This window comes from Castor canadensis, chromosome 12 (assembly GCF_047511655.1).
Source record: "Castor canadensis chromosome 12, mCasCan1.hap1v2, whole genome shotgun sequence".
Classification (NCBI taxonomy): domain Eukaryota; kingdom Metazoa; phylum Chordata; class Mammalia; order Rodentia; family Castoridae; genus Castor; species Castor canadensis.
This window is the reverse complement of record NC_133397.1, coordinates 66887572-66910320: the sequence shown is the minus strand read 5'-3', so window position 1 is coordinate 66910320 and position 22749 is coordinate 66887572. Positions and strand designations below refer to the sequence as shown.

Here is a 22749-nt window from a genome sequence, read left to right as displayed (position 1 = left end):
CTAGTGATAACCTGTCATTTTAAGGTTTCTGTATTAGTTACTCTGGAATGGGGACATCAAACGCATATTTCTAACTTTTACACAAGAAAAAGCAGGGGGCAGGGTATGAGAAAATAGTTTATGATTAGATGACCCTTGAACCTAATCTCTTTTATAAAATTTGCTAAGTTCCTTTAGGCCTTGTGTTAGAAGCCATGCTCAGGGCCAGTTTCCCTGGCTTAAGAGTGTCCCTTAAGATCTTTACTGAAAGGTCAGTGTGCTTTTATCCTGTGAGAGCATGTTTGGTCTAAATGACCTGAATGGGGACTTCAGCACTCCCACCTGGAGATTCAAACCTGACTTCCAAGTACCAAGGTTGTGTGAATCCAACTCTTTCTCTGGAAGTCACTGAAAGCTTTGTGCTAGAGAAAACCCAGATGGATCTTCACTTGGAAATCAGCAATGCCCGCTGGCTGGAACACCAGGTTTTTTTCACGGCTTTACTGCTGTGGATTATGCATTATAATGCACAGGGAAGTGGAATCAGATTCATCTCAATCTGTCAGTGCTTAAGGAAATCATCCTTGCTTCATTCTTTGCATAACCTAAAGCATGATGGTACAGAAAATGCCCCCATATGATAAATGTTTTCACTTTTTATTAATAGCTGATAAAAACTTCAAAGGAAGATTAATATTGTAACACATGAATCTTAGATGAAAATCAAAAGTTTAGGGTCCATAAATAAAATTTTATTGAAAATAAAACATGTTCATTCATTTGCATTTTGCCTAAACCTACTTTTACAATATAAAAGCAGAGTTCTATCATAGTTGCAAGGTCAGTAATTACAATATACTCTGTATGAGTTGTATGCCTAAATTACTACTGGATCTTTATTGAGAAAGTTTGATGACCCCTGTGATAAATATTTTCCATGTAAATGAATGAATGAACACATACATAAATGAAATATGAAAGTGAATTCACTTTTATATAATTATATCTTAATAGTATGTACTCTGTGGCAGAGATCCAGGCATTAACCTAGACCTTTGCACATTTCATATAAAGTATGAAACCAATATTACTGTGTATCATTCTGATATGCTGCTCTAAAATATATGAAATCAGAATAAAAATTTCATATGCATTTCTAAATGAACATCTTCTATTTTAATAATTAAACATATATCTTAATGTTTCTCCTCATTTGAACTGGCCAGACTCCCATGAAGTTTCATTTAACCTGTGTTAGAATCAGGGTAGTCATTTCATTCAATCAAGTATGTGTAAGCCTTGGGGTTTTCCTCCTTCTCTCTCTGTTAGTTGATTCTAAAGTTCTACCTGGGATATGCTATTGTTTTATAAAAGCACATGCTTGGAAGAATGCAATCACATCCCTTACATGAGAATATCACTTCAATTTTACATTTGTCAAATATTTAACTGAATACTCACTGTATTTGGAAGAGTAGATGCATTGTGTGAATCCTAAAGTGAGTATATCATCCAAAGGCATCCAAATTCTAGTCAGTCAAGAGGCATGTTCTTGCATAAAACAAATTTAAGATGTTATATATTGTATAACATAAATCCAACTAGAATACCAAACAAACTCATATGAAAGCCAGAATAGGCTACTCTATGTACTGGAGAAACTGAAAAGAAACTTAGATGAATAATGTTTCTAAAGTTGATTGCACATCCCTGGTGTGGCTATGCCTGCTTTCATTTTCTTTTCCAAATTGCTAGAGTGAAACAAAAATATCTTAAATTGAATCTGTTGTATGTGCTAATAGATGTTGCTTCTGCTTATTAGCTATATGATTTTAGTCTTTCAGGAAGGGATTTGGTCCCACATAATTATCACATTCTTCTATTTTTGGAAAAAACTTGTCCTCTGTATGCCAGTGCATATTATCAAGACACCCACATTTTTTCCATAGAAGTGGAAAACACGTGGTTTCAAAATTCTATCATCTCTATTTTGTATTTAAATTCTTTGGAGACAAATTTATGCTTAGATAGGATGGTTGGTTGCATTACACTTTCTGGGAGACCTTATTCTTTTTAATTCAGGTGCCAGAGCTATAGAAGGAAAGCATTTAGAAATTAATACCAGCGAATTAATCCAGCTCATTAGCCCAAAACCTCACTGAATGCTGAGAGTGCTACTAATGTAATGAGCTTCCCAGTTAGTGGAGTCAAAGCTAACTTCAAAGAACAGCTAGTACCTCATTCATTAACTTAATCAACTCTCTCGACACCTCCTAGACAACACATCCTGGTAGGAGACCAATAAAGATGCAAGTGGATGTTCTGTTCTGATATCCCAAGACTGACTTGAAAGTTAAAATTTGGAATACCTTGAGTGCACAAATAGCACACATTTCCACCCTTGAATAAGAACAGAATAAGAAAAACAAATTCTACAAAGCAACTTTTGTCAGAATTTAAGTTTTAAATGATCTGAATAAAAAGCCAACATTTTTGTTATTACAATTGTGTCTTCTGCATGCCAGCATTAGTCTATACATTTTAGCTTGTGAACAAATGGAAGCAAAAGTTATCAATTTCAACATTATCTTTGTTTTCCTTTGAAGATTTTCTAAAACAAATGTCAATAAACATAATGAATAATTTAACAAAAGTAAATGGGGAAGAACAAAATTATTATTTGTTCATTTAATAGATGAGTTGATGCTTATTATGAATTCAAGCAATGTTTTAGATGACAATTAGAATGCATTTTACAGGGTTTCTATTTTCATTTATTCCTAATCAATCTTACCATTTTTTTGTAATTTCTTTAATTCATCATTATTTTAATTCTGGAATTTTTCTTATTTCTAGAAATTCTTTTCTATTGTAACTACTTTTTAGGGAGGAAAGCCATCAAGTATTAATATGTCAAAGCATGGACCTGTTTTTAAAGAGAAATTTCATTTGATAAATTAAACAGCTGATTGTGGGATTGATGGAGAGAAGGCTAACTATTGGTGATGGCAAATAAACAGCATATTTTGGGAAATTATTTAAAGAACTCAGTATCTTATTTAAATAAAAAGCTACCATTCTGTTCAGACATTGTCCTTCCTTAGAATTATATGTCGTGAATCCTGGAAGTAAGACTTAAGTTCCTTCTCTTCCTGTGGCTCCAATGCTCTCCCTTATTTTACTCCTGCTCATAGAACTTTCTTCTTCCTCTCTAGTTTGCACCATACCACACGGGTAAGGGATTCATATTTCAGCAAAGGATCTTTCTCCAGTCCACACCATATTTTCTGACAATTTCAATGAATTATATGATAGTAATTTTCTTTCCTTTAATCCATTCTCCTCTTTAATCTATCCTGCAGAGATTTCTTGAAGCTTTGATTGGGTGATGTTCAAAACTTAAACACCCTTTAAGTAAATAATCCTTATTTAATTCAATGGTACATTGAAGACTTAATAATCAAAGGTAAAGGCTCCAATTTCCATCTTGATACAGAAGAACAGCTACTAACTTGTGAGTGCAAGATATTTTTTAAATAGCATCATAAAATAATTTCTAAGTATATTTTATACATAATACCATGCATGCTACTTTGAAAATTTTACATTTTAATTAGAATGCTAATGTTTTCTAACTAAGAAATAAACCTGCATTTAATAAATTGCAAACATTTCATTGTAGAATGCTATTAAACAATGTAGACTGTAAAACTAGTTTGGATTCACCATTTAACTTGGATGGAATATGTAAAACTTGGGAGTTGTGACGTCCCAGGTTCAGTCTGCTGAAAAAAGTTGTTTGGTGGTCAGGATACGGGCACCACATGCTGAGATGACCAGGCATGTTGATTGAGAGAGCTCTGGCGACATCTGTGTTCCTGGTTTCAGTTGTCTTGAGACACAGTGGTGCCTTTATTCATCCTTCAGATTAGCTGTTAAATCTCTTATTGTATTATATGAGCCAATTCAGTTTCTCTTTTATCCAACTAACTTAAACAAAATAATTGAGGTTCCATCAACTTTAATCAAAATTCTTGAAAAAAATATCTACTACTTAAACTTGTTTACATGTACTTATACTCTGTTCATTCTTATCAGAGAAAGTGAGTGAAATAAACCTTAAATAATATATTCATTTAGCAATTGCTCTTCATTTTTAAATCAATTTCACTTCCAATAAGCCAAGTATTCATCTTCATTAAGCATTTCAACTGTATTGAATTCTTCATCTGGATTTATATGATGGTACTTTTTAAATGATCTGAATAGACAGACAGTATCCTTTAATTCTGGAAATTAGAGACCAAATGTCATTTAGGAAATTGAAAATCAACTCTTTATGACTCCAATTGAAAGAACTCATACTGAAATGTGAACAATGTTCATGAAAAGTTAATAAATAAGACTAATGATAGTCATGGTAATTTAAGAATGATCAGACACTTAAACTACTTACAACAAATGCTAATACCTTTGAGAAAAGATGGAAATGATACTGGAATTTCATGCTCATAACAAAACTGAACTTCAAAAGTCTTTGATGAAATATATCAAGACTTCATTTTACATTGCTCTCACATTTACTATACAGAAACATTCATTTCTCATTTTAATACAATTACTATGGATATAAAATTATGGGATCTAAGTCAGTTTGTAGATTTCAAAACTTTGCATATTCCTCTATAATATCACCCTTCCTTCCTAGGATTTAAAAATATTTCCTATCCTTGACTTTGAATTATTAAAACTATGAGACCCTATAATTAAGAGGAATGTGTCATTTTTTTAATGCCCTCCAATGTGTTGGAATAAAAGCATATTCTGGGAAAAGGTTAAAAGAGGTTTGTGGAAAATCAAAACATATGTTAAGGTTTTAAGCTTCTGAGTGCACAAAGTACGACTGAAAGTCTTGGTTAATGAACCATTTTATGAGCCCTCATGCCTGTGCATCTTAGAAAGTCAGCAGAGAGACAAAACAGCAACAAAAACAAAACAAAACAAGACAGAAAACAAGGCACACTTCCAGGAAAGATGCTATTACTGTTAAGTAAGAGAATAGGAACACATCCTTTTAGTATATTTCTTCTTTCTTAAGAATCAGGGAGGACTTTCAGGGTTTATCTGAAATTTATAGATATAAATGAGATGCCTCTTTTACCTCATTTTCAGAGGATTCACATGGTACTGAAGAGGATAAAGTGACTTAAAATTATAGAAATGATACCTCCCTTCTGTGTCCTACCTCAATTTAGTTAAAAAATGTTGTTGGACTTGGGTCACAAACTAAGGGGAGTGCACATACAGGAGGAATGGGAGTCTGTAGGAAATTGAAAACATGAAAGTGTTTAATGTCCCCCCTGCAGAGAAGTTAATACAGAAACCTTAAAGCGACAGAGGTCAGTATGGGAAGGGGATCAGGAACTAGTGAAAAGGTCAGGTAGAGATGAATCAATTTGGGTTGTAACACACTTGTGCATGGAAGCAATGCTAGGAATCTCTCTGTATAGCTATCCTTTTCTCAACTAGCAAAAAAGCTTTGTCTTTCTTATTATTGCTTATGTCTTTTCTTCAACAAAATTGGAGAAAAGGGCAGAACAGGTTCTGCCTGGAAGCGAGGGGAGTGGGGGAGGGAGAAGGAGGTGGGGAGAAGGGGGAAGAAATGACCCAAACAATGTATGCACATGTGAATACATGAATAAAATATTTTCAAAAAATACCTCTGTAGAAATTTAAATATATATATATATATATATATATTCTCCCAAATGATTACTTTATTTTATGTTCCATCCCCATTGTCTGTAAATAAAGCATAGCTTCCAATGCATTCAGTGTGTAGTCAAGCATGCTAATGAGAACATCTTTAAATAATGCTGTTCCACTGAGCTGCAGAATAGAGCCCAACAGAGGACGGATAGAATACTGGGACCTTTTGGAAAAGCTCTGAGAACACATTTACAAAAATACCAAAACTACATTAAGGAGAACTTAAGGATACTTTGTTTTGACTACTGGAAAGGAAACAATGATACACACAGGGACCCAGGTGGTTAATGTACTGTACATTATTACTATAAAGTACCAGACCTCAGTCTCTTAGCTGCTCAGAAACCACAATTCAGTTGATTACATAGTGCCCTACAGAATACACTTGAAGAATAAATGAGCAAACATTGCGGCTATCCTTTCAAAGCTTGCCAATTCATTTGGCTTTTGAAAATTTACCATTGGTTAGTTTTGTAGGGGAAACTTTATAATGGTTGCTATCCTGTAAGAGGTTATGAACTTGTCTGGAATACAAAAGGGAAAATGGTATGAACCATTGTTTCTGCCAGTAAAAAAAAAAAATAGAAAAATCTAACTGTAATAGAAAACAAATTTTCTGAATTCAGAAATGATATAACACATAAACCTATACCTCTGTGGTCAATACAGTTCCCTTGACATTTGAGTGAACTTAATTTGAAGACAAATATCATAATTTCTTAGCTATGCAATTGTTCCCTTATTATAGGTTAAATATAAAGTTTTTATGCAAACATTGAAAATTCAATTATATTGACATAAGAGCCACTGGTTTTCATCTTTAGATTAACCTGATTTGTACAGCGAGGTCTGTAAAACTCTGACTTCCTCTCATTCACACATGTTTTTGTATTCAAGTACCTGCTCATTGAAATGACTTGAGGAAGGTCCTTCACAGTGCTATAAAACACTGACAGACACTGGACACAGTAGGTCATATCTGTAATCCTAGCTACTCAGGAAGTGGAGATCAGAACATCTGTGGCTTGAGGCAGTCCATACAAAAAGTTTACAAGACTCCATCTTAACCAGTAAAAGCTGGGTGTGTGAAGTAAGCCTGTCATCCCAGCTGTGAATAGAAAGAACACAGTCCAGGCTGGTCCATAAAGACAAGACCCAAATGAAAGATAACTAAAAGCATAAGCAAATGGAGGCATGGCTCAAGTTGTAGAGCATTTCCTAACAAGACAAGGACCTGATTTTAAACTTCAGTGCCACAAAAAAGAAAAGTAAAAGACTCGAATGAAGCACAACCTATGTTTAATACTTAATGTTGGTTTTAATGTATTTTAGTAATTGGTTAATTAGAAAAATGAATCTTTCACTTAAATGAAAGTATGGAACAAATGTTCTATATACAGTGAACATTTCTGTAATATGGAAATAATTTGATGATTTTTTTTGTTTTTTTCTTCAAGTTATGCTCCTCTACCTAAGAGCAAATAAAAGAAAGGATGGAGTATGTTACTCTTAGTTAGATCATTGACAAAATATTTCTCCCTGCCAAGATGCCAGAACAAAGCTCCAGTTTCCACTTTTCTGCTTTGTCAGAATTATAGTGAACCATAACACCAATCACACATATCTCTACCTATCTGACACACTTCAAAACTCCTATGAGATTTCCCAAAATAGACCTTGCTTTTCATGTCTTGATCTTGTGCTGGTTAATAAAGGTGTAAATGAAGAAGAAATAATAATAATAACAATAAAACTATAGGTTGGAGTGAGGTAGATTAGAGATAATTTTATATTTATTGTCTAGTAATTAAGCCATTTTGCCTTACAGTTATTAATCTGTCAGGAAGTCAATAGCTACTATCACCTAGTATGTAATTTTCCCAAATCTCCTTTTCCAGAATACACTTGTATGTATCATATTGCTGATATGTGAATAACTTGTTTGATGAGAAATTCTATTATTATTACTAATTCATTGCTATTTCTTAAAATATTTGCTTAGAACAGGTTTTGCCTTCCATAAAAATCATTGTGCCTCATCACAAAAAAAAAATCAAGAAATATATATGAAACTGAATTATATGAGTTAAGAAGGGAAGTTAAAAGTAGGAAGGAAATTCATTCAAGCTATTGTCAATTATTTAAAATAAACTGTAATCTGATAAATATTCTTCAAAAATATCTTTTACAGTGATTCAGTAAAAAATATTCACAATGCAACCAGTACGCAAACTGACACCCATTAGATTCAAAACAAAAATCTTATGAATTTTTATTACCTTTACTGTATACTCTGATACTCTTCTATTCTAGCTAATCTAATTTTTAAATGATTATCCTAGCTCACTAAATTAATTTCATAACCTACCTATGAGTTGTGATTTTTATAGAAAACATTATTTTAATCTTGAGCCTTAAAACTGTGAGGAGGTGACTTTTAATAGACTGAAGTGTTAAAAACATAATTGTCATGCAAATAATAAATCTGTGTCAGAATTATATTCATCACATTAATGAGAATTCCAGTAAGAAAACACTAGAGCTAGTTTAAAGAGAATTTGAGGGGCTTATGGAGCAAGAAGAAAATACATAAGGTTAGATTTAAAGACAAGTTAACTTCTGACAGAATAGTTAAGTCATAAAACTTAAGATCAATTTCTATACCAAATTATAAACTAAAATAATTTCATTTCTGCAGTTTAAACTATAGAAAGAAGTCAGACATAATCCACTTATAAGACAGACAATATATTAGTTGTAACAAGTTTTATAAAGCATTGTTAACTAGCTTGAGATGGTGATACTTGCTGTAACCACAGCACTTGGGAAGATGAGGCAGGAGAATCTTGAGTTTGAGGCCAGCTTGAGCTACATAAAGAGAACCTACCTCAAAAAACAAAAACCTGTGAACTACAGGTATTAATTAATGTGAAAGCTAAGGTAGTGCCATAGTATCACAAGATTCAAAACTTTGTTACACTTCTACTTGTAGGGCTGAAGAAATAAAGAGACAATATTGCAATCACTAAAGCTTAAAAATGTGGAGGGAAGGGTTTATGGAGATGAAACTCAGATTTCTATGTTGCTAGGGTTGTTGTCTGGTGCTGGGAGGGATGATGAGACCAAATGTTCTATGTAGTGTTTATATTTTAAGACTACAAAGGGCATCACCAGCTGTTACAGAAATGAATTGATGGAGATAAAATGAACACTATTGGAGTAACTGCAGAAAGAAGAACAGAGTGGAAGCCCACAATGGCAGAAATTCCTTCTCCCTCCTCAAAATCCTTACCATCTCCTCAGTAGAACAGTAATGAGGTTTACAAAGATTCAGCTCCATGATAATAAAAGCAACAATAAAAGTGGAGTTGAAGCTGAAAGATAATGGTTTAGAAACTGCTGCAACTTCTAACTCCACAAGGCAGTGAAGCATTTGGGTTTTATTTTCTTGTTAGTAGCTTGTTAGTCAACAGTATCAGCTTGTATCTAGCAGGTCATAACAAATGATTACACAGGGATAAAGAATTAAGCAATCATCGTTTTTTTCCCCACTATGGGATACATTTATCTTTATTAGAAATTTGTAAGCTGAGGAGAAAATCAAAATTATTGTGACTAATATTTTCAGCTTTTTCTATCATCAAATTTCTGGTCATTCAGGTTTATTACACTAAAAGTAGACACAAATTTAGCTTTTTAGCATAAAAATGAATAACTTTGCATATTATGAGCATGAAGATGTGCCTTCTTCCATTATTCTAGTATTTATAAATGATGTATTATTGCAAATAATCTTTGCTACTGTTTTAAAATTTCAAATTAAAAAATATGCACCAAAATAAATTTTAACTTGTATAAAAGGGAAAGTACAAATAAAAAGTAAAAAGTGTAACATATTACAAAGTACAATATACAAGTAAAACATGTACATGTAAGTTTGTACTTTGGATCATACTACACATTTTTTGCACCTTAATTTTTTTCCACTTAATATACATTGCCATACTGCAATGCATCCTCCCTAGCTTCATACTGTCTGCCTTCAAATATATAGATGTACCTAATATGTTTTAAAACTACCCATGGATGGTTTCTAACCTTCTGTTATGGAGATGTGTCAATGGCTACCACCATAGATGATACAGCACTGAAATTTTTTGTATGATTTTATATACAAGTATATATAAATTGCTCTGAATAAAAAATTGAATTAAATTGTAATTATTATTTTGTTAAATTAGTATTTATTAGTAGTTGAATCAATAGTTGATGACTTGAAACATCATAGAGAAAAAAATATAACCTGATGAAGTGTTGTCTTAACTTTTTTTTCCTCTGTTTTCTTTTTTTAAATTTTTTTTGGCAGAACTGGGGTTTGAACTCAGGGCTTCATGTTTACTAGACAGATGCTCTTACCACTTGAGCCATCCACCAACCCTGTCTTATCTTTCTAAAGCATTTTTATAATCAACCAACCAATCCTTCTGTTTCTCATCTCCAGATGCCACATCACGTGAAGCCCTTGCCCTACTACAGCTACGACCAGCCGGTGATAGGGTACTGTCAGGCTCATCAGCCACTCCATGTCAACAAGGGCTATGAGACAGTGTCCCCAGAGCAGGATGACAGCCCTGGCCTAGAGCTCGGACGAGACCACAGCTTCATTGCCACCATCGCCAGGTCTGCAGCTCCGGCCATTTATCTGGAGAGAATAACAAACTAATAATACTGAAGCAAAGTCCTCACAAGGGAAACTCCAGCACAGAGGGAGCGCTTCCATCTTCAAGGAGAAAGGTGTGCAAAACCATGCATCCCAGTCAGCTCCTGGTTCTTGTGAAAACGTCAATGGCATTAGAGAAAAGCAAAGCCAAACCTGCTTGTGAGGCTTGTGGATGCATCTGAAGCAATCCCGGGAGAACTACTGAACTTTCTTTGCTTTAAAGTATAAAACAAACAAACAAACAAAATGTTCCCGGATGTAAATAGTCCAGAGTATCAAGTTCTTATTAAAATAGATTTCACCCTAGCTATCTATAGGTTTATTTGTATATTTGGTTTTTCTACACTGCATGGTCCCTGGGCTGGAAAACCACATGGGGGAAGTGAATAGAGGAGGGTGGGAAGCTGGGGAAACAAAAGTTTTCCTTGCTCAGTGTGTGTAACACTCACAGACTTGATTTCAATTGCTTTTATTTTATTTTTTTTTTCCTTTAAAAATGCTGTTTATTCTTGTTTGGTTTGTTTTACTTCTGTAAATGTTTACCTGGCTAAGTGATTCCATTCCAATTCTAATAGAGGACATTAATGACTTACGTTGTACCATTTGAAAATTTGCTTTATCACAAACCTCAAATAAAGTTGGTCACAAAGTTTGACAAAACTACTGGAATGAAAATTCAATTAAATTAGGAATATTCCTTCAAGACACATGTACATGATATCACGACTTTTGGATTCTTCCCCACTGGCAGCCCTCACTGTAAGAAGTCTGAAAACATGGGGCCTGAGATTGAGAAGAACTGCAATTATTCTCACTGGATTTAAGGGCCTATGACAACAGCAGTCATGAGGTCAATGGATGAAACTGAAAGCTGACAAATTTCTCAACACACAATTATGTGTAACATTGCTTTTAAAATTAATTATCAATTAGTTTTTGTGTAGTTTTTATCAATAAAAGAAAAATGGTGAAAATAAATATATTATTTTGTGGTTGTTATACCACACTCCACTTAATGTTGAGTGATTTATATTTGTGGAATGTTTCTAGCCTATATCAAAGCATCAATAAGAATTAATTGGTATCTATAAAATGCTTGAATGTGTTCCATGGTTATGTAGAGATGCCCTAAGAAGTATACAAAAGAAATATGAGACTTGGTTTGTACACTAACATGTTTCACTTCCTCTAGTAAAAAATTATATAACATTAGACAAAAGTAACATTAGACATGGCAGGTCAGAGGTTGCATGATCATATAGGAGAGAAAAATCTACCTGGGAGTTTATTACTAGCAAGAAAGTAGCAAAATGGTCACTTAATTATTTTTCTTTTTAACCAGACATGATGCACATAACAGCTGAGCTCTTTTCTCTTAACTTCCTCAGTGCTATGATGCTATGTCTCAGCAAGACTCTGACTCACTCTGGACATAATCCTGATGTAGTCACTGTTCTGATTTGTTTAGTTTTATTTTAAAAGTAAAATGAAACTATGGAAATTATGCCAGCATTTATTAAAGCAAGTCTTACGTTCTGAAGGGTGTTAGTGTATTCTAACAAGTACTACTTGATGTTCTTTTTTTTTTTTCATTTATTCATTTGTGCATACGCTGTTTGGGCCATCGCTCCCCCCTGCCCCCTGCCCCCTCCCTCTACCCTCCACCCACTTGCTTCCAGGAAGAACCTGTTCTGCCAGCTTCTCCAATTTTGGTGAAGAGAAGAAATAAGCAATAAGAAAGACATAGCATTTTGGTAGTTTGAGATAAGGATAGCTATACAGAGAGATTCCCAGAATTACTTCCATTTCCAGACCTCTTCACTACTAACCAGTCACCTTCCCATAGTGACCACTGTAAGTTTAAGATTACTATACTAGCTCCTCTACAATGGGTACATCAAACACTTTCAAGTTTTGGGTTTCCTACATTTCCCTATTTCTCTTGTATGTGTTCTCCCCTTAGCATGTGGCCCATGTCCAATAATATTACTGCATTTGTTTTAGGTCTAAAGTCTGCTTATGAGGGAGAACATACAATCTTTGGCCTTCTGAGCCTGGATAACTTTGCTAAACATGAGTTCTCCAGTTCCATCTATTTATTTGTAAATGACAAGATTTCATTCTCTTCATGGCTGAGTAAAATTCCATTGTGTATAAATATCACATTTTCTTAATCCATTCATTAGTGGTGAGGAATTTTAGCTGCTTCCATAACTTGGCTATTGTGAATAGTGCTGCAATAAACATGGTGTGCAGGTGCCTATGGAGTCACATGAGTTGCATTCTTAGGAATGGGATTGCTGGATCATGTGGCAGATCTATGTTTAGTTTTTTAAGAAGCCTCCATATTATTTTCCAAAGTGGTTGTACTAGCTTGCATTTCCACCAGCCATGTATGAGGGTTCCTTTTTCCCCACATCCTCACTAACATTTGTTGGTGGTGGTGTTTTTGATGATAGCTATTCTAACAGGGGTGAGGTGGAATCTTAGTGTGATTTTGATTTGCATTTCCTTTATGACCAGAGATGGTGAGCATTTTTTCATGTGTTTTTTGGCCGTTTGGATTTCTTCTTTTGAGAAAGTTGTTTAGTTCAGTTGCCCACTTCTTTATTGGTTCATGATATTGGGGGAGTTTAGTTTTTTGAGCTCCCTGTATATTCTAGTTATCAGTCCTTTTTCTGATGTATAGCTAGCAAATATTTTCTCCCACTCTGTGGATGGACTCTTCGGTTTAGAAACCATTTCTTTTGCTGTGCAGAAGCTTTTTAATTTCATGTAGTCCCATTTGTCCATCCTTTCTCTTAGTTGCTGGGCTGCTGGGGTTCTATTGAGGAAGTCCTTGCCTATACCTATTGCTTCCAGAGTATTCCCTGCTCTTTTCTGTACTAACTTCAGAGTTTTGGGTCTGATATTAAGGTCCTTGATCCATTGAGTTGATATTAGTACAGGGTGATAGACATGGATCAAGTTTCAGTTTTCTGCAGAAAGATAACCACTTTTCCCAGCAACATTTGTTGAAGAGGCTGTCTATTTTCCATCATATGTTTTTGGCACCTTTGACAAAATAAGGTGGGCATAGCTGTGTGGATTTATATCCGGGTCCTCGATTCTGTTCCACTGGTCTTCATATCTGTTTTTGTTCCAGTATCATGTTGTTTTTATTGCTATGGCTTTGTAATATAGTACAAGGTCAGATATTGTGATACCTCCAGCACTGCTTGTTTTGCTGAGTATTGCCTTGACTATTAGTGGTCTCTTGTGTTTCCAAATGAACTTTAGGGTACATTTTTCAATCTCTGTAATAAATATTATTGGTATTTTGTTGGGAATTGTGTTGAACATGAAGATTGCTTATGGTAGTATAGCCATAATCTGTTGATTTTACCAATCCATAAGCATGGGAGATCTTTCTACCTTCTGTAGTCTTCCTCAACCTCTTCAGAGGTTTATAGTTCTCCTTGTAGTTGTCATTCACATTGTTTGTTAAGTTTACTCCTAGGTATTTGATTGTTTTTGAGGCTATTGTAAATAGAACTGGTTTCCTTTATTCTTTCTCAATTTGTTCATTGTTGGTGTACAGAAAAGCAAATGATTTTTGTAAGTTGATTTTGTATCTTGGCACATTGCTAAAGCTGTTTATGATGTATAGGACATTTTGGGTAGAGTTTTGTGGTTCTTTGAGGTATAGAATACTGTCATCTGCAAATAGGGATACTTTGACATGTTCTTTACCTATGTGTATTCTTTTTATTTCTTCTTCTTGCCTTATTGCTCTGGGTAGGAATTCCAGGATTATGTTAAATACCAGTGGGGAGAATTGGCAACCTTGTCTCATTCCTGATTTTAGGGGAAATGGTTTCAGTTTTTCTCCACTAAGTATGATGTTGGCTATTGGTTTGTTATATATAGCCTTTATAAGGTTGAGGTACTTTTCTTCTATTCCTAGTTTTCTTAGAGCTTTTATCATGAAGTGGTGTTGAATCTTATCAAAGTCTTTTTCTGCATTTATTGAGTTGATCAAGTGGTTTTTGTCTTGTCTCTATTAATGTGCTGTATTACATTTATAGATTTGTGTATGATGAACCGCCTCTGCATCCCTGGGTTAAAGCTGACTTGGTCATGATGAATGATCTTTCTGATATGTTGTTGGATTTGGTTTGCCATTATTTTGTTGAGGATTTTTGCGTTGAGTACATTAAGGAGATTGGCCTATAGTTTTCCTTTTTGGATGTGTCTTTGTCTGGTTTTGGGATGAGTGTAATATTGGCTTCATAGAATGAGTTAGGCAGCATTCCTTCCCTTTCTGTTTTGTGGAAAAGTTTAAGGAGATTTGGTGTTAGTTCTTCTTTAAAGGTCTGATAGAATTCAGCAGAGAATCCATCAGGTCCTGGGCTTTTCTTTTTTGGGAGGCTCTTTATTGCTGCTTCAACATCATTTTGTGTTATAGATCTATTCAGGTGATTAATATCCTCTTGGTTCAGTTTTGGATGGTCATAAGTATCTAGAAATTTGTCCGTTTCTTCAAGAATTTCAATTTATTGGAATATAGGTTCGCAAGGTAGTCTCTGATGATTCCCTGGATTTCCATGGTATTTGTTGTTATCTCTCCTTTGTGTTTCTAATTTTACTGATTTGGGCTTTTTCCCTTAACATTTTAGTCAGATAATCCAGGGGTCTGTCCATCTTGTTTATCTTTCTCAAAGAACTAGCTTTTCATTTCATTAATTCTTTGTATGGTTATTTTCGGTATCTATTTCATTAATTCAGCCCTTATTTTTATTATTTTCTCTCATTCTGCTTGTTTGGGGTTTTGCTTGTTCTTGTTTTTCTAGGAGTTTGAGATATAGCATTAAGTAGTTTATTTGAGATCTTTCTGTCCTTTTAATATTTGCATTTATTGCTGTAAACTTGCCTTTTAGGACTGCCTTTGCTATGTCTAATAGGTTCTGGTAGGTCGGGTTTTCATTTTCATTAACTTCCAGGAACCTTTTAATCTCCTCTTTTATTTCATCAGTGAACCTTGATCATTGAACAATGTATTGTTCAGCTTCCAATTGTTTGCATATTTTCTGCTGATGTATTTGTTGTTGAGTTGTAGTTTTGATGCACTGTGATCAGTTAGAATGCATTGGATTATTTCTATTTTCTTATATTTGCTGAGGCTTACTTTGTGCCCTAAGATATGATCAATCTTGGAGAAAGTTCATGGGCTGCTGAGAATAATGTATATTGTGCAGATGTTGGATGAAATATTCTGTAGACATCAGCTAGGTCAATTTGATTTATGGCGTGACTTAGTTCTAGAATTTCTTTATTGATTTTTTGTTTGAATGACATATCTATTAGTGATAAGGGGGTATTAAATCTCCCACTACCACTGTATTTGAGTCTACATGTAATATTAAGTCCTTTAAAGTATGTTTGATGAAATTGGGTGTATTGGCATTGGGTGCATATAGGTTGATCATTGTTATTTCCTTTTGGTGTACTTCCCCTTTTATTAGTATGAACTGTCCTTCTTTATCTCATTTGATCAATGTAAGTTTGAAGTCTACTTTGTCTAAGTATTGCAACTCCTGCTTGTTTTAGGGGGCCATTGGCTTGGTAAATATTTTTCCAGCCTTTCACCCTAAGCCAGTGTTTTTTTTTTTTTTTCTGTCAGTGAGATGGGTCTCCTGTAAACAATAGATTGTTGGATCTTCCTTTTTAATCCAGTTTGCCAAATGGTGTCTTTTGATAGGGGAGTTGAGTTTGCTGACATTCAGTGTTAATATTGATGGATATGTGATGATTCCTGCCATTTTGTTATATTTGTTGTTTAAGGGTTTGATTGTATGCATCTGAATCAGTGTTACTCTCTGATTCTGTGTCTTTTCATCTCCTGTGGTTTGATACTGCTTGTCCATCTTGGTGGTCATATATTGTTTTAGTTTCTGCTTATCATGGAAGATTTTTATTGCTCCGCCTGTTTTGAATGATAGTTTTGCTGGATAGAGTATTGTAGGGTTGAAGTTATTTTCATTCATTACCTGGAATATCTCACTCCATGCCCTTCTTGCTTTTAAGGTTTCCATTGAGAAATCTGCTGTGATTTTGATGGGTTTACCTTTACATGTTATTTGTTTTTTCTCTGTTATAGCCTTCAATATTCTTTCTCTATTCTTCATGCTTGTTGTTTTAATGGTAATATGTCATGGGGAAGTTTTAGTTGGTCAAGTCTATTTGGTGTCCTGGAGGCTTCTTGTACATGAATGGGCATAACTTTCTCTAGATTTGGGAAATTTTCTGTTATTATCTTATTGAGTATATTACGGATCACTTTTGCTTGGACCTCTTTTCTTTCTTCAATGACCATGATTCTCAGGTTTTGATGGAGTTAGTGAGTTCTTTTATATTCCTTTCATAAGTCTTGAGTTGTTTGACTAACAGTTCTTCAGTTTTTCCTTTAATTTCTATATTATCTTTGAGTTCTGAGATTCTGTCTTCTGCTTGTTCTAGTCTTCTGGAGTGGTCTTCCACTATGTTTTGCGTTTCTGCTTGATTCTTTTTTGTGAGGTTTTCCATAGCATTGGTCATTTCCTCTTTAATATCTTTTAAATTTTCATCTTTAATTCATTTATCTCTCTATTTATAGTTTTCTCTGTTTCACTTTGGTGTTTATTTAGGACTTTCATGAGTTCATTTGTTTCTGTATGTGCTCCTGTTCTTTATTTTTGGTGTCATGAAATATCTTGAGTGCATCTTGTACTAGACATGGTTGACCATGTCTAGTAACATCTCCATGAAATTCTCAGTGATTACTTGCAGGATTTCTTCTTTGAAGTTGATATTGTGGGCACTGCTGTGCTCCTTGGTGTCATTTATCTTTGTTTTGTTGGAGTCAGGAACTGGGTATTTGTTTTCTACATTTGTTCTGTCCAGTGCTCACATGCAGGTTTGGAGTTGGAGGTGGCAGGTGTGGTGGTAGCCCTGCTTTGCTGGCTGTGCAGCAAGTCACAGCTGTTAGGTGCAATTAAAGGTCGATTTGTGGGTCAATCTTTGAATTTTTTCCTGCACTAGTGTGATAATAGATATTATTTTGGCTAGAGGCTGTCAGATTTACCCAGGTGTGGCTCCAACTTCTCAGGGAGGGTTTGGAGGCACAGACATTAGGCTTTCTGCTTCCATATCCTAGTCGGTATTTTGGACCATCCTCTTGATACTCTTAAGAACTAATTTGATAAATGCTGTTCATTTAATTCCGAATTCTATGAACTTTATATCAAAGTGTATAGCACAGGGTCCTGAATATGTGTGTGCTGTCAAAATCATTCTGCTCTACCACCATTCTATATTAGACTTCAAGCTAAATTCTCTTAATTGAAAAAAAGATTATGTCATATTAGAGGAAAATCCAATCAAGAAAATGTTTTTGTTTTGTGTTGATTTTTTTTTGTCCACCTTGGAAAAGCCATTTCTGTCAAAATCTGGTAACTTCTCTGTTAATATTTATAATTTATGCTACATATGGTTTCTTAACCAAGCACATAGAAAGGATTGACCATGAGATTAAAAGTTAACATTTTTCTTTCATATTGTGAATATTTTTTAAGGATTTCTTCAATGGATTTGGAGCATAATTTCCCAAATTACAAGGTTATTGTAATTGTATTGTATTGTTTTGTAATTGCAAAAAAATCCTAAATAGATATGATTCCTCATGCTATTTAGAAGTGGTATATTTGGCCACAGTTGCCTCAAGTCAAACATGCAATACTGAATTGAACTGCTAGCCAAATACTGTGAAAAAGACATGCCTTCAATGTATGAAAACTTCCAAAGAAGTCATTTAAAAAATCATTTCCATATGCCAGAACAAGTTTATGCTTAGCTTTGTAAATCTGCTGATGACTAAAACAAATAGACAAGAAAACTTACAACACAATTTACTTGAATAAATTTGGAAAAGACCTTAATTGAAAAATTCAGGTTCAATATTGTATAAGGTGCCAAGGAGGTTTTTCAGAGCAAATATAAAACTAAAAAGACAGTGACATTTCAAGCAAGGGTTTGAGAACCTAACATTGGATTATTACTTTTTTAAGTCCAAAAGTCAATTATTTTTATACTGAAAGCCTGGTAAACCAAGGAGGATGCAAGGGTTCTTATAGTTACCACCCAGGCTAAATTAGTGTCTAGGTCTCTTTATAAAAAGAAGAAACTTGACTATGCAGATCACTTTCATTACATTCCTGATCCATTTATGGGCCTAGCTAGGCAAAGTGATTGCCCCACGCTGCCTCTTTTCCCTCAACCTGGAAAAATGTTGCAATTCTGAATTGATACCCTAGCTAATATAAAGATTTTTCATTGCTTTTTAGAAGTCAGAAATTCTGTTGGTTCTATTTATTGTTCATGTTGAAATGTTAAAGAGCCCTCTCAAAGAAAGTTATACTTTATTTCAAGACTCTCCTAATTAGAAATTTGATTTTATACTATAATGTTTATTGAACCTCTGAGGCTATACAGGTTCTAATTTCAAAGTTGAAGAGTCTCATGGAGTATTTATAGAGCAAGGACATTAAAAGCATGCCTAAAAGCAATTACAAATGTGACACAATACAGATTGGAGCAGTCAGTTATCCAAACATTCTGATTACCTTTTTTCATAAATATTCTTAGTAATGCTGAGTTTGCTTTTACTTTTTGAAAGAAGCAGTAAGTAATCATAATAGGTCAGAGGCTTGATTGATATGTGCATAGGAGTAACTATGGCTTAAATTTACATTCTGTTGAAACTCTATTCACAATACTTCATGTATGACCTTCTGAGACTGAGATTATACATAATAAAAGAGAACACTTATAGGCTGCCAAAAACCCTAAGTACTTCCTAAAATAAAATATAAGTAAAGTTATAATATTTTGAAGTTTTACTCAATAATGAATCAATTTAAGTTGAAGTAGAGCTTCAGGAGGATGCCCCAGAATCTCTCCTTGGCTTCAGAACATACTTTTATCAGTAGTTGTCTCCAGATATGGCAGACATGCACTACTGCAAAGTGTCTGGTTTCATGAAATTAGAAAAAGAGAGAAAATGTTGCATCCATATATATACTTTTGCATCTTATGGGAAATCAATGCATTTAATTAAATTTGAAGACTTTGGTTGACAGGTAGTTTAGTATCAGTCAATGTATAAAAGACCACCAAAGAAAAACAAATCATAGAAAAGTATGAGATAAGGAATGTTATTTTTCAAATATAAGCTTGGCTAGTCAAGTTACACTGAATATACTGTTAGTATCACACTTCCAAGGAGACAACTATAAACATAATAACCAGATGACTTAAAGTTGTGCAATACTTTACATATGTCCCTGCTTAATGAGGAACTGAAAGCAGAATCGTTCATTGGATGAAGCTATTAAAGCAATACACATAATCAAATAGTGGGGAGAATGAAACAACAGAAAATTCACTGTGCATTACAAACTCATGACATAAAACACTGTTAGCAATTTATTACTTAGCTGATAAATCCAAGGCTTTTCTGGCATTAGTCTGTTGAGGTCCTTGTCAAACTCCCCACCTCTGCACCCCACTAAATTCTGAAGTCACGTAGTCTTTCATGAAGGCATATTTGCCATATCCCATGTTACATAACCTTTAAGTGATACTGGGGTTTGAACTCAGGGCACTCTTATCACTTGCGCCACTCCATAAAGCCCTGTAATTGCCTGTAATTAAAGGGAGCATAAACAGTACAAGCTCAAAAACTCAGGTAATCCATCACTGAAACTAAGTTCTAGCTTATTTCTTTCAGTCTAAGTGCCCACCTAAAGAGATATTATCTCAGCACTGTTCCTGTAAAAACAAATTCTGCCTTTTATTTTGTTCCCTACGTTTCTGAGTTTCTCTTCCCTTGATATTTATCTAGTATCCTGGGTTCTCTAAACCCGAATACCGTGTTTCTCTTGTCATATTATCAAGTACTTGATTTTTGCCTGTGAATTCCAGTCATTTGTTGTCAAACCTATTGGGCTATTCCCTAAACACCCAGTATACTTTGTGGAGCCAGTCACTGCTTCCTTTTGGGTAGGCACCCTCTTCTCTTGGTATGTTGCCCTACTAGCCATCTTCTCTTGTTAAGTGAACTATTATTTAGCATGACTACTCCAGAGGCAACATTCGGTTTTAAAAACTGCCCATTCTACTCTATGGAGATTTGAATTTCCATGTTGACCCTAATGTGCAAAATAAGTGGTATTAGAATTACCTGAAAGATTTTCAAAATCAGATCTGTGTGCCCCACATCAATGCCCAAAGCCCCACACCCATGTCTGATGCACTGGGTCTAGGATTAGGACTGAGAATATCCCTTTCTCATAAGTCCCCAAGTGATCCTGAAGCTATTGGTATTTGAAGAATGACTGCCATAATATATAGGCTCTCATATCCCATTAAGTTCATAACTCTGTATGGGAATTCCATGCTTGTATTTGATATATACTTAGTATTTAACATTCAATGGTTCTTTAAAATAAAATGAATCAAAAACCAATAAGAACATTATACAAATATGAAATGTAAAAAGTCCATGACTTTCTGTATAACATTTTTGAATATGCTGTGTAACTAACAGGTAAAGTTCTTCATGTAGGCAAAGAAACAAAGAATAAACATTAACAAAATTTAACATTTAAAAAATCTCAGAAATATTACACTAAAATGTTTCACATTATTCATCCTTGAGTTTTCTGTCATACTAGAGCACAATATCTTTCTTTAGTTTAATACCTAACAAAAATCCTGAAGACATAACTTCCTGTAGAATTTATTTTGGAAATGTTGATTTAAGAACTATATTCTTCCTTTGACCATAAAGAAAAGCATGTACCTTTGCAGATAACTGCTTCTACATTTATAAATGACATGATGTACTCTTATTTCTGAGATGCATGGAGGAATTTTTTTAAATCAGGGACTCAATATATTTAATATCTCTAATAATAAAGTAAATGTTAAATTCATCTTTATTAAATGAAAATGAATAATTAAATTCATGAAAACTTTGTAATCATGAAATGGAAATAGATCTCCCCACATATTGAAGGACATAGGTTCATCATTTCTATGCTGTAAGCCATTTCAGAATCATAATAAATCATAAAAGAATGCATGAACATGGGGAGAAACTTCATTGTACCAGTTGATAAGTTATTATATTGTAGAGATGTCATACATCCCTCTATTTTCTGGGCCAACATTTCTGAGAATGGGGATTTGGTGTTAAGGGTTGGAATGAGAGGAACAAACATGCCTCTGAGCTCCTCCTATCTAAGTCAGTTCCTCACAAGATCCAGAGAGTTGGCTGCAGTGTTAGAATGAATTTTAGGCTTACTATATTCATGATTGCTTGTTTTTCATAATGACACAAAAATAAAAATGATATAGATATAAGCTTAGGTTTTATAGAGGTTAAAAAAGTTATTGTACTCAAAATAATGGAAGAACTATATAATGACTCTTTCCTGTGACTAAAATATTCATGTCACCCAAAGTTTTCAGTTTGGCTATCCTCCTTGAGGGAGATACCCATTTAATTTTGGACAGTGAAGGGAATCCATCACAATTAATACCGCAACAAGGATTAATCAGGTAAGTTTGTTTGTCTACTATGACTTACATATAACAAAATAATACAACTCTAAAATGTATTTTCTAACTCTCTGAAAACTGGACAGCCCAAGACCAAGGTTCTAGCAGTTTGGTTTCTGGAACTGGTTTGCTCACAGCTGCCTTCTCTTTGTGTCCTCACCTAGTTTCTCCTCTTAGAAGGAGATTGATTCTAATCAATCAAGTCCCCACCCTCATACCTCATTTAACCAAGTTGCTTCCTATTTTCTATATCTCCAAAAATACAACTACCTTGGAGATTAGGCCTTCAACATATAAATTATAGGAGGACAAATTCAGAGCATAGAAGGCAACAAACCAAAAGCAAACAAATATCTGCACAATATCAATTTGAGTGATCCAACTGATTTTGGAGAGGAAAAAAGAGTACATACTAAAAAATCCAGTTTATTCTAGCAGAACAGTGCTTAAAGGAAAGACAGACAGGTTGGAATTCTGAGTAAGCCTTAACTCTAAACATACTTATTGAGGAAGACTATATGGTTTATTTTCTACTTTAGTCACATGGGGTATCAAATATTTCTTAATAAGGTCTTTGAGGAAGCTAATTAAGTTTTGTATAGTATATTAATTTCTTAAGGAGATTGGTTGCTTAGAAAAAA

The 22749-nt window shown here is 34.2% G+C and overlaps 1 protein-coding gene across 2 annotated transcripts in view; it reads left to right on the top strand.

The window, feature by feature from the left end:
• Lrrtm4 (leucine rich repeat transmembrane neuronal 4) overlaps positions 1-12086 on the top strand; it is an 818312-nt gene extending 806226 nt beyond the window's left edge. Inside the window, exon 3 of one of the 2 annotated variants that reach the window (XM_074050075.1) lies at positions 10250-12086. In XM_074050075.1, coding sequence (XP_073906176.1) covers positions 10250-10471 — 222 coding nt within the window. In that variant the 3' untranslated portion in view covers positions 10472-12086. The remainder of the gene's footprint in view (positions 1-10249) is intronic. The other variant, XM_074050076.1, reaches the window with a different exon arrangement.
• The last annotated feature ends 10663 nt before the right edge of the window (positions 12087-22749 follow it).